General features: G+C 43.1%; 2 protein-coding genes across 2 annotated transcripts in view; one reads left to right on the top strand and one right to left on the bottom strand.

Moving 5' to 3' along the window:
- LOC121583171 (neural proliferation differentiation and control protein 1-like) overlaps positions 1-14315 on the top strand; it is a 35522-nt gene extending 21207 nt beyond the window's left edge. Inside the window, exons 3-9 of the mRNA XM_041899373.2 lie at positions 9917-10012; positions 10215-10439; positions 11400-11466; positions 11660-11744; positions 12049-12128; positions 13702-13801; positions 14081-14315. Coding sequence (XP_041755307.1) covers positions 9917-10012; positions 10215-10439; positions 11400-11466; positions 11660-11744; positions 12049-12128; positions 13702-13801; positions 14081-14152 — 725 coding nt within the window. The 3' untranslated portion in view covers positions 14153-14315. The remainder of the gene's footprint in view (positions 1-9916; positions 10013-10214; positions 10440-11399; positions 11467-11659; positions 11745-12048; positions 12129-13701; positions 13802-14080) is intronic.
- Positions 14316-14409: 94 nt separating this feature from the next.
- Positions 14410-19661, bottom strand: LOC121581905 (alpha-(1,3)-fucosyltransferase 7). The gene has a single exon (XM_041897300.2). It carries the CDS (start codon positions 19544-19546, stop codon positions 18506-18508), a length of 1041 nt encoding a protein of 346 aa, XP_041753234.1. The 5' UTR covers positions 19547-19661; the 3' UTR covers positions 14410-18505.
- Positions 19662-19919: the final 258 nt, after the last annotated feature.

Here is a 19919-nt window from a genome sequence, read left to right on the forward strand (position 1 = left end):
ATCCACTGTTGCTATCGAAGTCATTCCAAAGGGTAGGTTTAACCTCTACGGGATCGGTGTCCCGTATACGGGACGGTTGAGCTAACGTGCGCTAATGTGATTAGCATGAATGTTGTAAGTAACAGCAAAGCTTACATTCTTGTTAATGTAACTGCACTGTCCAATTTACAGTAGCTATTACAGTGAATAAATACCATGCTATTATTTGAGGAGAGTGCACAACAAAAAACGTATCACGACAACTGGTTTGATACATTCACCACTGAAGGTAAATAATGTACTTACATTCAGTAATCTTGCTCTGATTTGTCATCCTAAGGGTCCCAGAGAGAAAATGTAGCATAGTTGTGTTTTATAAAATCAATTTTTATATTCAAATGTAGGAACTATTTTCTACAGTTTGAACCCCTGCTGTCTCTGGCTCCACACCCACCCCCGCCCGGCCATCTAGATGTGTGAAAGTTAGTGTATAAGCTAATGATCCATCATGTATGACATTCCTGGGAGTGTGTAAACTTAAATTTTGTATTACCATATCATTTTAGTATGTTCTCTATAGTTAACGAGTTTTAATGACTCCAACCTAAGTGTATGTAAACTTCCGACTTCAACTTTGTGTGTGTATATACAGTTGAAGTCGGAAGTTTACATACACCTTAGCCAAATACATTTAAACTCAGTTTTTCACAATTCCTGACATTTAATCCTAGTAAAAATTCCCTGTCTTAGGTCAGTTAGGATAACCACTTTATTTTTTAAGATTGTGAAATGTCAGAATAATAGTAGAGAATGATTTATTTCAGCTTTTACTACTTTCGTCACATTCCCAGTGGGTCAGAAGTTTACATACACTCAATTAGTATTTGGTAGCATTGCCTTTTAAATTGTTTAACTTCGGTCAAACGTTTTGGGTAGCCTTCCACAAGCTTCCCACAATAAGTTGGGTGAATTTTGGCCCATTCCTCCTGACAGAGCTGGTGTAACTGAGTCAGGTTTGTAGGCCTCCTTGCTCGCACACGCTTTTTCAGTTATGCCCACAAATGTTCTATAGGCTTGAGGTCAGGGCTTTGTGATGGCCACTCCAATACCTTGACTTTGTTGTCCTTAAGCCATTTTGCCACAACTTTGGAAGTATGCTTGGGGTCATTGTCCATTTGGAAGACCCATTTGCGACCCAGCTTTAACTTCCTGACTGATGTCTTGAGATGTTGCTTCAATATATCCACATCATTTTCCTTCCTCATGATGCCATCTATTTTGTGAAGTGCACCAGTCCCTCCTGTAGCAAAGCACCCCCACAGCATGATGCTGCCACCCCCGTGCTTCACGGTTGGGATGGTGTTCTTCGGCTTGCAAGCATTCCCCTTTTTCCTCCAAACATAACGATGGTCATTATGGCCAAACAGTTCTGTTTTTGATTCATCAGACCAGAGGACATTTCTCAAAAAAGTACGATCTTTGTCCCCATGTCAGTTGCAAACCGTACTCTGGCTTTTTTATGGCGTTTTGAAGCAGTGGATTCTTCCTTGCTGAGCGGCCTTTCAGGTTATGTCGATATAGGACTCATTTTACTGTGGATATAGATACTTTTGTACCTGTTTCCTCCAGCATCTTCACAAGGTCCTTTGCTGTTGTACTGGGATTGATTTGCACTTTTCGCACCAAAGTACGTTAATCTCTAGGAGACTGAATGCGTCTCCTTCCTGAGCGGTATGACGGCTGCGTGGTCCAATGGTGTTTATACTTGCGTACTATTGTTTGTACAGATGAACGTGGTACCTTCAGGCGTTTGGAAATTGCTCCCAAGGATGAACCAGACTTGTGGAGGTCTACAATTTTTTTTCTGAGGTCTTGGCTGATTTCTTTTGATTTTCCCATGATTTTCCCAAAGAGGCAATGAGTTTGAAGGTAGGCCTTGAAATACATCCACAGGTACACCTCCAATTGACTCAAATTATGTCAATTAGCCTATCAGAAGCTTCTAAAGCCATGAAATCATTTTCTGGAATTTTCCAAGCTGTTTTAAAGGCACACTCAAGTTAGTGTATATAAAAGACCAAGTCCATATTATGGCAAGAACAGCTCAAATAAGCAAAGAGAAATGACAGACCATCATTACTTTAAGACATGAAGGTCAGTCAATACGGAAAATGTCAATAACTTTGAACGTTTCTTCAAGTGCAGTCGCAAAAACCATCAAGCGCTATGATGAAACTGGCTCTCATGAGGACTGCCACCTCCATGCTGTGTAAGGGCTATTTTACCAAGAAGGAGAGTGATTGAGTGCTGCATCAGGTGACCTGGCCTCCACAATCCCCCGACCTCAACCCAATTGAGATGTTTGGGATGAGTCGGACAGCAGAGTGAAGGAAAAGCAGTCAACAAGTGCTCAGCAAATGTGGGAACTCCTTCAAGACTGTTGAAAAAGCATTCCAGGTGAAGCTGGTTGAGAGAATTCCAAGAGTGTGCAAAGCTGTCATCAAGGCAAAGGGTGGCTACTTTGAAGAATCTGAAATATAAAATATGTTTTGATTGTTTAACACTTTTTTTGGTTACTACATGATTGCATATGTGTTATTTCATAGTTTTGATGTCTTCGCTATTATTCTACAATGTAGAAAATAGTTAAAATAAAGAAAAACCCTTGAATGAGTAGGTGTGTCCAAACTTTTGTCTGGTACTGTATATGGGCATGTACGTGATAGCTCTATCTGGCTGGTATGATTATGATGGTCCTCTGTAGCTCAATTGGTAGAGCATGGCGCTTGTAACGCCAGGGTAGTGGGTTCGATCCCCGGGACCACCCATACGTAAAAATGTATGCACACATGACTGTAAGTCGCTTTGGATAAAAGCGTCTGCTAAATGGCATATTATTATTATGCTTCTTGACAGTGTATTTTCTTAGTAAAATGACACAAGATGGTAATAATGCTTCAGTTTTTTAAGTTAAAATATGATGAAATAAACATGACTGTAAAGAATTTATTACAACAACAAAGGATTTAAGAAACAAACTTTAAAACTAAAGTAAAGTTCTTGGCAGGGAAAAAAATAATTTGAATAAATATGGGTTTTGACACTATTATGTAGGTGTCATAACCAGCCATAAAACAAGCAATATATGTCACCACAGGTGTAAATATATGGGTCATGACAGTGTTATGACCATGTTATGTTAGGTGTCATAACCCCATAACGGGTTATGACACTGGGTGTCAAGTAAAGTGTTACCCACAAATCTTCCTGCTTTGATTGCACACTGCGATATTTCGCCTAACAGATATGGGAATTTATCAATGTTTGATTTGTTTTCAAGTTCTTTGTGATCTGTGGGAAAAATCTTATCTCTAATGTGGTCATTCATTTGGCAGGAGGTTAGGAAGTGCAGCTCATTTTCCACCTCATTTTGTGGGCAATGGGCACATATCCTGTCTTTGGCCGCCTCTCTCAATAGCAAGGCTATGCTCACTGAGTCTGTCCATAGTCAAGGATTTTCTTAATTTTGGGTCTCTCTCTCGCTCTCTCTCTCTCTCACTCACTCACTCACTCACTCACTCACTCACTCACTCACTCACTCACTCACTCACTCACTCACTCACTCACTCACTCACTCACTCACTCACTCACTCACTCACTCACTCACACACACACACACACACACAAAGGATGTCCTCAGTTTTTTACTGAAAATACGGGTGTTTGCTAAGCTTCTAGATGATGGAGGGTTGTCATCATAAACTCAATAACGTCTATGATTTTCTTTATCAGAAGAACACAACATAATTGGAGTCATATCCGTGGTCTGCTGCATACAATAGTTGCATTGGACTGAATAGGAAGGATTGATTACAGGGTTCCCAGCAGATGGATCTATACTGATGTATTATTCAGATCTGCTTAGAAGCCACAGGTCAACCCATCTGTATTGTATCACATTAGATTACTGTGCACTTTACTTCTCTGACCTCTATGCAGAGCTCCAGAGCACTAACTGTGGTTGGTTGGTTATTTGGCACAGAGGCTAGGGAGTGATCTAACACTTGAAATGTCTTATCTTTTTTAAACATTTTTGAGTGCAATATTTACTGTTCATTTCTAATAGTTTTTTGTTAAATTAGTTTTTTCTCACTTTTGTTTTATTTCACTTGCTTTGGCAATGAAAATATACAGTATGTTTCCCATGCCAATAAAGGGGAAACCCCCTTTGAATTGAAATTGTATGTGACAGATCTCTCTCTGTATCTCCCTCTCTCTCTCTCTCTCTCTCTCTCTCTCTCTCTCTGTATCTCTCTCTCTGTATCTCTCTCTCCCTCTCTGTATCTCTCTCTCTGTATCTCTCTATCTCTCTCTCTGTATCTCTCTCTCTGTATCTCTCTCTCTGTATCTCTCTCTCTGTATCTCTCTCTCTGTATCTCTCTCTCTCTCTCTCTCTCTCTCTCTCTCTCTCTCTCCCTCTCTGTATCTCTCTCTCTCTCTCCCTCTCTGTATCTCTCTCTCTCTCTCCCTCTCTGTATCTCCCTCTCTGTATCTCTCTCTCTGTATCTCTCTATCTCTCTCTCTGTATCTCTTTCTCTCTCTCTCTCTCTCTCTCTCTCTCTCTCTCTCTCTCTCTCTCTCTCTTCAAATGGGCTTTATTGGCATGGGAAACGTGTTTACATTGTGAAAGCAAGTGAAATAGATAATAAACAAAAGTGAAAAAAGCACAAAAAAAATGTACTGTAAACATTACCTCACAAACGTTCCGAAGGAATAGAGACATTTAAAATGTCATATTATGGCTTTATACAGTGATGTAACGATGTGCAAATAGTTAAAGTACAAATGGGAAAATAAATAAACATAAATATGGGTTGTATTTACAATGGTGTTTGTTCTTCACCGGTTGCCCTTTTCTTGTGGCAACAGGTCACAAATCCTTCTGCTGTCATGGCACACTGTGGTATTTCACCCAAAAGATATGGGAGTTGATCAAAATTGGATCTTTTTTGTATTCTTTGTGGGTATGTGTAATCTGAGGGAAATACAAAATACAGTGCATTCGGAAAGTACCCCTTGACCTTTTCCACATTTTGTTATGATACAGCCTTATTCTAAAATTGATTAAATTATTATTTTTTCCTTCATCAATCTACACACAATACCCCATAATGACAAAAAACTGAAATATCATATTTACATAAGTACTCAGACCATTTACTCAGTACTTTGTTGAAGCAGCTTTGGCAGCATGACACTACAAGCTTGGCTCACTTATATTTGGGGAGTTTCTCCCATTTTCTTCTCTGCAGATCCTCTCAAGCTCTGTCAGGTAGGATGGGGAGAGTCACTGCATAGCTATTTTCAGGTCTTTCCAAGATGTTAGATCAGGTTCAAGTCCGGGCTCTGGCTGGGCCACTCAAGGACATTCAGAGACTTGTCCCGAAGCCACTCCTGCGTTGTCTTGGCTGTGTGCTTAAGGTCATTGTCCTGTTGGAAGGTAAACCTTCTTACCAAGTCTGAGGTCCTGATTGCTCTGGAGCAGGTTTCCATCCAAGAACCTGATGGTCACTCTGACAGAGCTCCAGAGTTCCTCTGTGGAGATGGGAGAACCTTCCAGAAGGACAACCATCTCTGCAGCACTCCACCAATCAGGCCATTATGGTAGAGTGGCCAGACGGAAGCCACTCCTCAGTAAATGGCACATGACAGCCTGCATGGAGTTTGCCAAAAGGCACCTAAGAAACCAAGATTCTCAGGTCTGATGAAACCAAGATTGAACTCTATGACCTGAAAGCCAAGCGTCACGTCTGGAGGAAACCTGGCACCATCATTACGGTGAAGCATGGTGGTGGCAGCATCATGCTGTGAGGATGTTTTTCAGTGGCAGGGACTGGGAGACTACTCAGGATTTAGGGAAAGATGAACGGAGCAAAGTACAGAGAGATCCTTGATGAAAACCTGCTCAGGACCTCAGACTGGGGGCAAAAGTTCATCCTCCAACAGGACAACGACCCTAAGCACACAGCCAAGACAACGCAGGAGTGGCTTCGGGACAAGTCTCTGAATGTCCTTGAGTGGCCCAGCCAGAGACCAGACTTGAACCCAATCGAAGATCTCTGGAGAGACCTGAAAATAGCTGTGCAGCAACGTTCCCCATCCAATCTGACAGAGCTTTAGAGGATCTGCAGAGAAGAATGGGAGAAACTCCCCAAATACAGGTGTGCCAAGCTTGTAGCATCATACCCAAGAAGACTCGAGGCTGTAATTGCTGCCAAAGGTGCTTCAACAAAGTACTGAGAAAAGGGTCTGAATACTTATGTGAATGTCATATTTCAGTTAGTTTTTTGGCAATAGGGGGTATTGTTTGTAGCTTGATGAGGGGGGAAAAAAACAATCAATTTTAGAATAAGACTGTAATGTAACAATGTGGAAAAAGTCAAAGTGTTTGAATACTTTCCGAATGCACTGTAATTCCAGTGGGTTCTGGTAGACTTTAATAGTTGATTCTAAGATTTTGTATTTAATCATGTATACAGTGCATTCAGAAAGTATTCAGACCCCTTTACTTTTTCCCCTCATCAATCTACACACAATACCCCATAATGACAAACCAAAAACAGGTTTTTAGAAAGACTTGCACATTTATAGCCAAATGTAAAATGTTCTTGTTTTGACTAATTTAATAGTTGGATAGATCTGCTCTATACCAAATTACTATACCCCCTGAGTCTCTTCCCTGTTTCGGTGGGCAGGAGGGGCATAGGTCTGATCTGAGGGGGCCTATATGGGGTGTCTCTCTCTCTCTGTAGTTCTCTCTTTCTGTATATCTCTATTTCTTCTCTCTCTGTATCTCTCTCTCCTCTCTCTGTATCTCTCTCAATTTTTCACTCTCTCCATTTCCCTCTCTGTATTTATCTCTGTGTTTCTCTCCCAGACTCTCTTCATCTCTACCTCTCTCCTCTCCATTTCTTACTGACTCTCTCTATCTCTCTCTCCCTCCTATCTCTCTATCTCTGTTTCTCTCTCTCTCTCCCTCCCTCTGTGCCCTTCACCCACACACTCAGAGCAGCACTGCATTACAGAGAGGCCGACCCATCCACCCACACACTGCACCACACTCATTCACCCACTCTCACCAATATCCACCCACTTTCTCACATACATACACACACTGCACTGCTCTTCCTCATGCAGGTACACACAAGAGCACCTCACATTCACTCGGTCATAGATACACACTCACTCAATCACACTCTCACTGATCCAGCCAGCACGACATTACAGTATCACTGGCTTACTCAGTCACACTACAGTACTGCACCATGCATCAGTCAGAACTGTCTGTCTCCCTGGCACACAGAGCCACATCATCACTTTCACATACCTTACATGATGCCACACACACACACATTCTAACACTTACAGCACTGTACTGCTATGCAGTTTATTACCTCACTGCACTAACCATAATTATCACTAAAAATTGTAATTAATTACTGTTGACACGGTAACACTTTATGATGGATCACACACCAATCCAATGTAAACATGCAGCTTGTTCTCTCTGCCAACACAAAGCTATTTGATGCATATACAATACTAGGCTGAAGTTTGTTTGCTCAAAGGCTTTTGTACTTGATGAATTATTTGATTTGGATCCTTAATCTGATTGGCCATTCACTTGTTGTTGTTGTTGTTGTTTTTAGGTGTGTTTTCACACTGGCCACATGGGGGCAGCATGGAGCAGTTCTTTCTAACTGGAATTCCTCCCTGTCCTGCGTACCAGTATGGGGCAGTGGAGATTGCTGAGGGGAGGACGGCTCATAATAATAGCCAGAACGGAGCAAATAGAATGGCATCAAACACCTGGAAACCATGGAAACCATGTGTTTGGTGTAGTTGATACCGTTCCACTGATTCCACCAGTCATTACCACAAGCCCGTCCTCCCCAATTAAGGTGCCACCAACCTCCTGTGGTGTAGGGTATATGGATGGAGTCACGGAGAGCCATATATTATATTTATATACATTATGAAATATTATAAAACAGGTTGTTTGGATCCTGAATGCGGAATGGTTGATAGCGGGGAGTTATTCTCCACAGTCCCCATGTAATGCATGTTATCAGTTCCATTTGAATTATCAATACGCATCCACTGTCCCACAGCCCAGCCAGGCAATTCATAAACTTCATCTCCCATGGCATCTAGACACTGTCTTCCATTTGTTTTTTTTTCTTGGCTTCACTTCGTGCCTAAGAACAGCCCTTAGTCGGGTGTTATTCTCACAATAATCCCCGGGTTCTCATGCCTTATTGCTTAATGATGCATTTACATGACACTGTAATTCCGTATGGTAGCCATGTTAGCTCCTCATTAAAATGTATTGCTCTCAAGTCAAGTAGCAGAGACTTTGTATTTCCCTTAGTCAGCAGTGCTGTGGTTTTCCTGTTGATCTCCCAACCTGACCCACAGCATGTCTATTAATAAGATTATATAGGATGAATAGACGCTTGATCTATACAGTACAGTGGCTATGACTGTTATTTCAGTGTTTCATTCTGTATGGATATCAGTAGTTGAATAGGTGTAGCCTATGTCGTTAGTATCTGATGACTGATTTGTTGTGGGCAAACAGTCTCCATAGGTACTATGTATGGTGTAGTAGGAGGTCATCATTGGTGATTGTAGATCTCTGACTCAAACCTGGAATCATTTGGATGGTGGAGGAGGATTCATTATCTCTTTTCTTTCCTTCTCTCCTCTCTTCTCACATCCTCTCCTCTTTTCTCCCATCCTCTCCTCTCTTTTCCCATCCTCTCTTCTCCCATCCTCTCCTCTCTTCTCCCATCCTCTCCTCTCTTCTCCCATCCTCTTCTCCCATCCTCTCCTCTCTTCTCCCATCCTCTTCTCCCATCCTCTCCTCTCTTCTCCCGTCCTCTCTTCTCTCCTCTCTTCTCCCATCCTCTCCTCTCTTTTCCCATCCTCTTCTCTTCTCATCTCTCCTCTCCTCTCTTCTCATCTCCTCTCCTCTCCTCTCTTCTCCCATCCTCTCCTCTCTTCTCCCATCCTCTCCTCTCTTCTCCCATCCTCTCCTCTCTTCTCCCATCCTCCATCCTCTCCTCTCTTCTCCATCCTCTCCTCTCTCCTCTCTTCTCCCATCCTCTCCTATCTCCTCTCTTCTCCCATCCTCTCCTATCTCCTCTCTTCTCCCATCCTCTCCTATCTCCTCTCTTCTCCCATCCTCTCCTATCTCCTCTCTTCTCCCATCCTCTCCTCTCTTCTCTCTTCTCCCATCCCCTCCTCTCTCCTCTCTTCTCCCATCCTCTCCTCTCTTCTCCCATCCTCTCCTCTTTTCTCCCATCCTCTCTTCTCTCCTCTCTTCTCCCATCCTCTCTTCTCCTCTCTTCTCCTCTCCTCTCCTCTCTTCTCCCATCCTCTCCTCTCTTCTCCCGTCCTCTCTTCTCTCCTCTCTTCTCCCATCCTCTCCTCTCTTTTCCCATCCTCCTCTCCTCTCCTCTCTTCTCCCATCCTCTCCTCTCTTCTCCCATCCTCTTCTCCTCTCCTCTCTTCTCTTCTCTCCTCTCTTCTCTCACCCTCTTCTCCTCTCCTCTCTTCTCCCATCCTCTCCTCTCTTCTCCCATCCTCTCCTCTCTTCTCTCTTCTCCCATCCTCTCCTCTCTCCTCTCTTCTCCCATCCTCTCCTCTCTCCTCTCTTCTCCCATCCTCTCCTCTCTTCTCCCATCCTCTCTTCTCCTCTCCTCTCTTCTCCCATCCTCTCCTCTCCTCTCTTCTTCCATCCTCTCCTCTCTTTCCCTCACATGGCAAATGTGAAATTCCGTTAGAAATGCAAAAACCATTACGCAACGATGAGGCAGTATTTCTAATCATTGAAACCCAATGACCAACATCTTCTGTCTACTTTTTGCTGCAGGCAAAGTGACCATTTTCCCTGAAGTGGATGAGGAGATAGACTTCCTGTCCACCATCATCAGCCAACAGAAGACTGAATCAGGGGTCAAACATCCAGGTGAGAGGACAAACCTTTGGCCTGTCCCAGAGGGTGCCACTTCAGAAGCTTTGATTGATTGACAAAGCTTTTACTAATTGCATATAGTATTAGCATAATGTGACCAGTAATACCATACGATTTGCTAAGTTAGTAGTAGAAGTAGTTTTGCCTTGCTATCAATTACCATTTAATTATCTTTTCTTTTTGTGTCTCCTCCTAGCTCCTCCCTTTCAGGATGTTACTAAAGTCAAGGAGGAGAAGGATGACAGATCAATGGTCCTCACCCAACGGCCTACCACAGAGCAGCCTATGACACACGGCAGCACTACAGTCCCTCCACCCAACTCTATCACTACAGCCAACACCACCACTACCAGCCACACCCCAGCAGTACGCAGCGGTCCCCTGATCATCCCTTACCCCTCCAACAATCGTGTGTTTATCAGTATGTAACCTTAATCCTTGTTAATCATTTTCAGTGCCAGTTGACACATATTTTTAATAAGGGAACCATTATTCCCCGATCTGTGTTGAGAATGTATTTCTCCACACCCTGCTGCTCTTGTGAATGCTGCACTGACTGTCACTGCTCTTGTGAATGCTGCACTGACTGTCACTGCTCTTGTGAATGCTGCACTGACTGTCACTGCTCTTGTGAATGCTGCACTGACTGTCACTGTTCTTGTGAATGCTGCATTGACTGTCACTGTTCTTGTGAATGCTGCACTGACTGTCACTGCTCTTGTGAATGCTGCACTGACTGTCACTGCTCTTGTGAATGCTGCACTGACTGTCACTGCTCTTGTGAATGCTGCACTGACTGTCACTGCTCTTGTGAATGCTGCACTGACTGTCACTGCTCTTGTGAATGCTGCACTGACTGTCACTGCTCTTGTGAATGCTGCATTGACTGTCACTGTTCTTGTGAATGCTGCACTGACTGTCACTGCTCTTGTGAATGCTGCACTGACTGTCACTGCTCTTGTGAATGCTGCACTGACTGTCACTGCTCTTGTGAATGCTGCACTGACTGTCACTGCTCTTGTGAATGCTGCACTGACTGTCACTGCTCTTGTGAATGCTGCACTGACTGTCACTGCTCTTGCCTGTTAATATTGAAGTTTTGCGAATGGACTCTTTCCTGTCCTCCCTTCTCGTACATGGGTGATTCTAAATTGTATTTCCTTGATTCATCACGTCCTCCCTCCTCGTCTCCCTCTCAAAGTACATTGAAGTAGAAGGTCGGAGGTTCCAAGGAGAAAGGATGTGAGGAATCGAGGAAATGCAATTGAGATGCATCCCACAAACAAACCCAGTACCTTACTCCGTATTCTGGATAATATCTCTTCCTCTGCCAGATGTTTCTATTCTCTTTTCCTGACACTCTTTCTCTATCTCTTCACAGTCATGACCAGTGTGTTTGTGGTCGTGGGATCTGTTGCCTTGCTCTTGGCTGGTGTCTGTTGGATTAGGTAAAACTACATCTGTTTTGCACTGATTTAGCTGATACCGGCTATGTGGAAGAATGGTCTGCGATAACTGTGATATGTGGTTGTTGTTCCCTACTAAACTTAGTTAAATGCACTGACTCATTTTCATAATTGTCATGTAGTTTCATAATGTGGTTATGGGAAACTAATCATGATGTCCGCCATCTTATCCCAGGTTGCAGAGAGGTGTGCGACTGTCTCAGAAGGTAGACTACCCAGTTTATGGGGGGATGGGGCCCCGTTCCTATGACAACGATGTGGTAAGTACAGTACAGCACACAATCAAACAGTCATGGTTACAACAGATCATATTCATGTCAGTTAAGACCGTTTATGTTTGATGTTATTTTATACATTTAATTAATTGCCATCTGTTTATTTTATCTCCTTCATTTTATTGTTTTACTGTAAAGTGTTTTTTTATTTTAAATAAATCAAAAGTTTGATTTGATACCATACTAATCACATGGAAGCAAACACATCTTCTGTACGATAAATGTTATATTGAAACGGCGTCTAGTTTAGAGCCATACCCTCTCATGTCCCTCTGTGTTCTGCCTGCAGCTTGGGGATAAGAGGCTGGCTCAGAGTGCCCAGATGTACCACTACCAACACCAGAAACAGCAGATGCTCTGCCTGGAAAAGTGAGTAATGCCCCCCAGACATATCTATCTGTCTGCCCTCTGTCCCTGGCTGTCTAAAAATGTTACTAGCTATCCATTTCTTGCTTCCCGATTCTAATTGGTGAGGTCCAAGGTCCAGTGTGTTTTAAGAGGATTTGAGGGGAGGGGGGTATGGAGGAAGTAAACTATTAATGTTTCCAGACACATCCCTTTTCTCCTCCTCTTCCTTCCCATCTCCTCCCCTGTCCTCCTGTAAGTCTGTGTTCTCCTGGGTGAATGGTGGGTTGGGATGTTATGTGATGTGGTTGGATACCTCCATGACTCAGGGTGGGTTGGGATGTTATGTGATGTGGTTGGATACCTCCATGACTCAGGGTGGGTTGGGATGTTATGTGATGTGGTTGGATACCTCCATGACTCAGGGTGGGTTGGGATGTTATGTGATGTGGTTGGATACCTCCATGACTCAGGGTGGGTTGGGATGTTATGTGATGTGGTTGGATACCTCCATGACTCAGGGTGGGTTGGGATGTTATGTGATGTGGTTGGATACCTCCATGACTCAGGGTGGGTTGGGATGTTATGTGATGTGGTTGGATACCTCCATGACTCAGGGTGGGTTGGGATGTTATGTGATGTGGTTGGATACCTCCATGACTCAGGGTGGGTTGGGATGTTATGTGATGTGGTTGGATACCTCCATGACTCAGGGTGGGTTGGGATGTTATGTGATGTGGTTGGATACCTCCATGACTCAGGGTGGGTTGGGATGTTATGTGATGTGGTTGGATACCTCCATGACTCAGGGTGGGTTGGGATGTTATGTGATGTGGTTGGATACCTCCATGACTCAGGGTGGGTTGGGATGTTATGTGATGTGGTTGGATACCTCCATGACTCAGGGTGGGTTGGGATGTTATGTGATGTGGTTGGATACCTCCATGACTCAGGGTGGGTTGGGATGTTATGTGATGTGGTTGGATACCTCCATGACTCAGGGTGGGTTGGGATGTTATGTGATGTGGTTGGATACCTCCATGACTCAGGGTGGGTTGGGATGTTATGTGATGTGGTTGGATACCTCCATGACTCAGGGTGGGTTGGGATGTTATGTGATGTGGTTGGATACCTCCATGACTCAGGGTGGGTTGGGATGTTATGTGATGTGGTTGGATACCTCCATGACTCAGGGTGGGTTGGGATGTTATGTGATGTGGTTGGATACCTCCATGACTCAGGGTGGGTTGGGATGTTATGTGATGAGGTTGGATACCTCCATGACCCAGGGTGGGTTGGGATGTTATGTGATGTGGTTGGATACCTCCATGACTCAGGGTGGGTTGGGATGTTATGTGATGTGGTTGGATACCTCCATGACTGAGGGTGGGTTGGGATGTTATGTGATGTGGTTGGATACCTCCATGACTCAGGGTGAGTTGGGATGTTATGTGATGTGGTTGGATACCTCCATGACTCAGGGTGGGTTGGGATGTTATGTGATGTGGTTGGATACCTCCATGACTCAGGGTGGGTTGGGATGTTATGTGATGTGGTTGGATACCTCCATGACTCTGTGTTTTTCCATTTTCTCCAGACACAGGGATGAACCCAAGGTGCCTGACTCCGGTGCCACGTCAGATGAGGAGAATGAGGATGGTGATTTCACGGTGTACGAGTGCCCTGGACTGGCCCCAGTAAGAGACAGACCTACCTGATGCACAGCCATGCAGTACACTAGCAGACATGGAGAGGCAGCGATAGCTGATATCCAAGATATATTTACCTCTTAGTTTGAATACATTTTAGTTAAATACTGTACATTTATTTTACATACATGTGTATTTCCAGTAGGCTACAGATACACACGTTTTTGTTTCAGCTGTGTAATAACTTTCTCTCTTTCTTTCGTTCTCCCTCTTTTTCTGTCTTTCAATATTTTCTCTCTTTCTTTCTGTCTCTTTTGCTCTCTCTAGACGGGAGAGATGGAGGTGAAGAATCCTTTGTTTGATGACTCCACCCTTTACCTTCAGAGGAGCCACAAGTAACCCTGACAACCCTGGACATTCTGATATGCACCTATAAAACATATCATCCTACATGTACAGGAAGATGAAATCACACTCAATCCCTTACACACCTACAAACACTCATCAGGTTTCTCTGTCTAACCTTTTGAGTTGTCCCACATAATACACTACTTACATGAGGAGGAGGAGGAGGAGGAGGAGGAGGAGGAGGAGGAGGAGGAGGAGGAGGAGGAGGAGGAGGAGGAGGAGGAGGAGGAGGAGGAGGAGGAGGAGGAGGACTGTATGGACATTATATCTGAATGACTGACTGACGTGAATCTCCTCTTGAAACAGACTGAAATCTGGGACCAATGACGTCTCACACTCTCAGAAAACCTACATGATCTTTAAGCTTTCCGTCTGGCCTATCATAACCATGCCTTGTTTTGTTATATGTTAACTCTGTTATCTCTTGTGGATTTGATTCTGTAATATTTCTGTCAAACACTTGCACAACCAACTAACTGACTGAGAGATTTATGTGTATGATGATGGGTCAAATTTTCCATGTTCTGCAAGATTCTATACCTGAACTTTTCAACAAGAAATGTTTGATTTCATGTTCCGTTGGAAGATGTTATGGTACGGTGTGCACTAATGAATACTACCCTGCTTCATACGACAGATACCGACAGACAGGTTCAGGAAGAGAGCAGGGAAGAACTACAGTGAAAAAATAAATATGTTATGGGCCTGTGGGTGTATGATTTATTACATTACACAATCTGTGAAGAATAACTTTGATACTTGCGTCATACTTTTGAATGTTACACAGACCATGATTTACAGTGAAATGTACAGGCCAATGTCCAAACCACAAAACCTTTAGTAATAATGAAAAGGGAGATTATGTGAGAGACAGAATGGGAAATTGAATCACCAATCCAGATACACGTTTCCTAAATCATAGACTGCAGTATGACTCAGACCAAGTTCAAGCCTACTCCAGGACTGAAAAGCATGGATAATCTCTGTTGAAAATTAAATTGAGGAATAGGTTTATTCTGGGTCTGGAGAACTGGTCCTAGAAATCATTATGGAACTGCAGACATTAGGCCACGCCTTTGAAACAGAGATGGAGCATGGTGGGTATATTACAATTGATGAAGCTGTCAACAGTAATCATTGGCCAGACTAAATATCTGTGTCCCAAATAGCACCCTATTGCCTATATAGTGCACTAGTTTTGGCCAGCGCCTTATAGACCATGGTCAAAAGTAGTGCACTACAGTATATAGGGAATATGGTACCATTAATTATGCATTCTAGATATCTGAATCAACTCATCTTTGACTTTCTTCATTGCCAAAAAGTTGCATTTGTTAAATTGTGGTATTTTTTTTTTTTTAGATACAAACGTGATTTTAATGTTTCATAAATACACATGCAGTATGTATGGTAAACCTTTAAGCTCTGTTACGTAGCCATTATATTCTCAGTATCTATGATCCCTCTATGCATGACTTGACGCTGTGCTCTGCTGAAAAAGGGATAAAAGTCTATATGCATTTATGATCCTTACAGGTTTCTTGTGTAAACTTGCTTATGATGATATTTAAATAACTTGAATGATTTCAAAGGAATTTGGAACTTCTTTACAGAACTCTGAAACAGAGCAACCCCATTATGTACATACATGTACACAGTGCTTGACTTGGGCAGGAGCTCACCGGAGCTGAGTACCGGAGCTGAGTACTGGCACCTCAAAGTTTCTACTGCTTGAGCTCCTGTTCCTATTAAATACAATATTAACTCCAAAGTATTGTGGAGCTCCTGCACCTAAATATAAACAGTACCGGAACATATTTCAGTCCAAGTCAAGCACTGAATATACAGTATCAAACAAACACATGGCTTGTCACATGATTTGTGATGTTATTTATGTAAATAGCCACTGATGTGTACTGTACAGAGAGATGGCAACCTGGCTCTAATTATGTATTTGTACACTTATTATTATTATTATTATACATTTCTGATTGCTGTGTCAAAGAAACATTTTTTTTCTTTAGCCTAATGTGCATTCAAAATGGCACCCTATTCCTTATATAGGGTATTGCTTTGACGAAAGCACTATAGTTTGTGGTCAAAAGTAGTGCACTATATAGGGAATAGGGTGTGCCCTTTGGGACGCACACTAGAGTCTGTTCAGAAGTTGCCTACTGTGGTTATCTCTCAGGAAAGCGTGACATTACCTCTTCTATTTACTTAAAGGACAACTCCACCCAAAAACTCTCTTTTTGTTATTCTGTTCATTAGTCCATGGATGATATAGTCCCTAAATGTCTTGCATGTCAGCAATCAAGTTTTCAAGATGTATAACTTTCAAAATGCATAAATACAGCCGGTATGATGCATTGAGCATCATATGATGCATCATACCGGCTATATATCTTGATTGCTGACATACAAAACATTTTGGGACTATATCAACCATGGACTAATGAAAAGAATAACAAAAGAGAGTTTTTAGGTGGAATTTTCCTTTAACTGTTCCCATAACTCTGCCTCAACTCTCTCTGAAGAACAAGGAAGTGGTCAGACATACAGTAATGTGATGCTGTTTGGGTGCAGATGATTTTATTTGCCTTTTTGGGCCTCAAGAATAACGTATGTGAGACAGAAAGAGTATTGGACTCGTAGAATGGACCCATTCATTGATGTAGCCCTAGATTACTGGTTAAGATTAACTTCATACCTAAACCTTCTTTGACTGTTACCATATACCTACATCAGTACTGTCCCCTAGGGTTACAAAATGCAAATAACTGTCGCAAAATTCCCAGGTTTTCCAGACATCTTCGTTTGATGGATTGAAAGATGCTCTTTGCTTTCTCTCATGAATGTGGATGGTTATGAATCTCCAGGAGTGGTTAGTGACTGCCCTTTTATACAGTAAAACCGCCCTCTCTAAATAACTGGACACAGCAGATGAATTAACACATCAACCCTGAGAGATGACCAACCTCTCTTACTGCTACTGGGATTGCTGGACATGACGCATGAAGACATATCAGAGATGAACATGGAAAATAAATATGAATATTATCTTCACTGCAACATGGTCTGCTGTGCTGTTAAAAAAAATATATATGATAGACAATATTGTTGCAAGCTGATTTAAAGCTTCAAGTGAAGAGTATTATAAAATGAAAATCAACCAGAAAGATGTTATGCAAACAACTGTCTTGGATCTCAGGAGATATATGTTAATAGCTGATCTAGCCTTTAAAACAAGTAATAAGGTACTCTAAACTCATAAGAAATGTATAAAGCATATCGTTATAAGTTTATTCAGTTTTTAGGTAATCATGAACTCTGGTGGCCAGAGCTGTTATTGCATGTTGATCTGTTATTGGTGGATTGTACCCTGAATCCATAGATAAAGATATTATAAAGCAACATCCCCTCAGTATCTGTACCAGAAACTGTTTTTGCATCTGAAATGACACCCTATTCCCTATAAAATGCACTATGTAGGGTATAGGACGCAACCTTGGTGTGTAATCTGCATTGACACTATAAATTAAATCATATGCATCACTATTAGTCGTAAAGTTACATTAGGTTACAGAGGAGTACGGTTCAGTTGAGTGACATGCAGGACTTTCAATGCACAGTAATCTCTCTGAGAGGGATTGTTTAGATTAAGAATTGGTACAGGGACTTTGTTTATGGTTTGTGGTCAACCCAGAAACACTCGGAGGAGAGAGATCCAGGCAGAAATGACTGAGAGCGGCCTCAACTGGTGTGACCTGGAAAAACTTGCCCTGAACCGAGTGAGATGGAGGACATTCATCAACTGCCTATGAAGGGTATGAACTGTACTATAGAGTATTATGAGTAGCCAAATACTGAGAGAAAAAAATCATTGAAAGCTTACCCTCAATATTACTGCTGGGAAGGACATTTCCTTGTGCAATTGAAATAGCATTATGAGCCAGCCCACAGGGTTGTGTAATGTCCTTATTTGTGGTTATTCTCGGTCTTGTAAAGGCTGGAATGTAGTCAATTGGACCTTACATGTGATTGGACACTGTGGGTACACATTCATACTTCCTCTTCCCTTTTTTAACTGAAGTTGTGATTTCTCTGTGGTGTTTCTGCATTGGGGACCAAAAGGCAATGTTGTAATGTCATCAGTCTGTTATGGATGTGAAAGTCACACACCATCACCACAATGCATAAATGAATGTATTTCACGTTTCACCCGTGTCCTTTTGCATGTGAACAAACTGGCCCTGTTGTAAGTACAGCACAGCATAAGTTGTTGAACATATTAGGCTAAAACAAAGATACCAAATAACCTACAGTAAAAGCAGCTTTTGAGTGTTATCTATTGGCCCATCCCTCCAGATCATAGTACACCTTGTTAGCTGGCAGTCTGTGATAGTTGATACAGATATTACAGAGCCTCTCTCTCCAGTCTGTGTATGTCTTGATTTCATGGGTCTGACGCCACTTGAAGTAAGCCTCATAGCGCCCTCTGTCTGTGGCCAGCTGCTGTAGGAAGGCAGCCAGACGCTCTGTGCTGCTGAAGTCACTGACATGGATGAACGAGCCTGAGGGCACAAAGGCCTCATAGTTAGCCCGAGAGGGCCCCAGAACCACGGGTACTGCCCCTGCTAGGTAGGCATTCCTCCACAGCTTCTCAGTGATGTAGTCTATGGCCACTGAATTCTCAAATGCCAGGTAGAAGTTACAGCGGCCAATGGTGGGTATCAGACTTTGGTCTGTCAGTGGCCTCTTTAGCCAGCGTCCATACACCTCTATAGGAATGTACTTCCTCAGGCTCTGGTAGACTTGACTCCTGGCATGGTCAGGCCTGTAGTTGCTGACCACCCAGCTGGCTAGGCAAGCCCCTTTCTTAGGGATCACATAGCTGCTGCTGTTGCTGTTTGGTGGAACCAGAACTTCCACCATCTTCCCATAGGGCATGGGTACGTCAGCGTCCGCTCGGTAGCTCATGGTCCAGTTGAACAGTCCTTTGTACTGGGTCAGGTTTCCGTTGTTCACCGGGGGCTCCAGGGAGAGCCAGAGCCAGCGCTGGGAGGCCGGCCGGGGGAGGTGGAGAGGAAGGGTGGAGCGGCCCGTCCTCAGCTCATGGTGGTGGAAGACCACAATGTCTGCCTGAGGGTACAGGGAGGTGTTGTCACTGAGGAGGCAGCCTGGGATACCGTACTCATTGCTGCACACGTCTCCCTCCAGGCTGTAGGGGCGGCTGAAGGGCCAGTGCCACAGCAGAATGGTGAGGTTCCTGAGTTGGTATTGATGAGCGGTCCCTATCTGAGCCAGCAGCCTCTTGTGGAGCACATACGAGGAGATGCTGAGGATCATGATGGCGGAGAGGAACAGGGGCATGGAGGCAGCCATCTCTGACACAGGGGATGACAGGCAGGCAACACACTGACTGGTACAATTGCGGCGTACTTTAGTTTAGTCCACGATCATACAATCTCCTTGGGATTTTTACTGTAGAAGTGTAGTATTTCCTCCCTGGTAAGACAAATAGATAAATTAGTATCCAATCAGTGGTGTAGTGGAGGCTACACACAAGAAACAAAGTTGACCACCTTTTGTGGAAAAATGAATTGAAAGAATATGGAGTGTTATTTTTTTCACCGTGACCGGCGATCAGAGTTTACACACCTACTTGTTTTACCACTACATCACCTCTACCTTACCTGACACCCTAGATCCACTTCAATTTACTTACTGCCCCAATAGATCCACAGGCGATGCAATC

The sequence above is a fragment of the Coregonus clupeaformis genome, chromosome 18 (genome assembly GCF_020615455.1).
Source record: "Coregonus clupeaformis isolate EN_2021a chromosome 18, ASM2061545v1, whole genome shotgun sequence".
Classification (NCBI taxonomy): domain Eukaryota; kingdom Metazoa; phylum Chordata; class Actinopteri; order Salmoniformes; family Salmonidae; genus Coregonus; species Coregonus clupeaformis.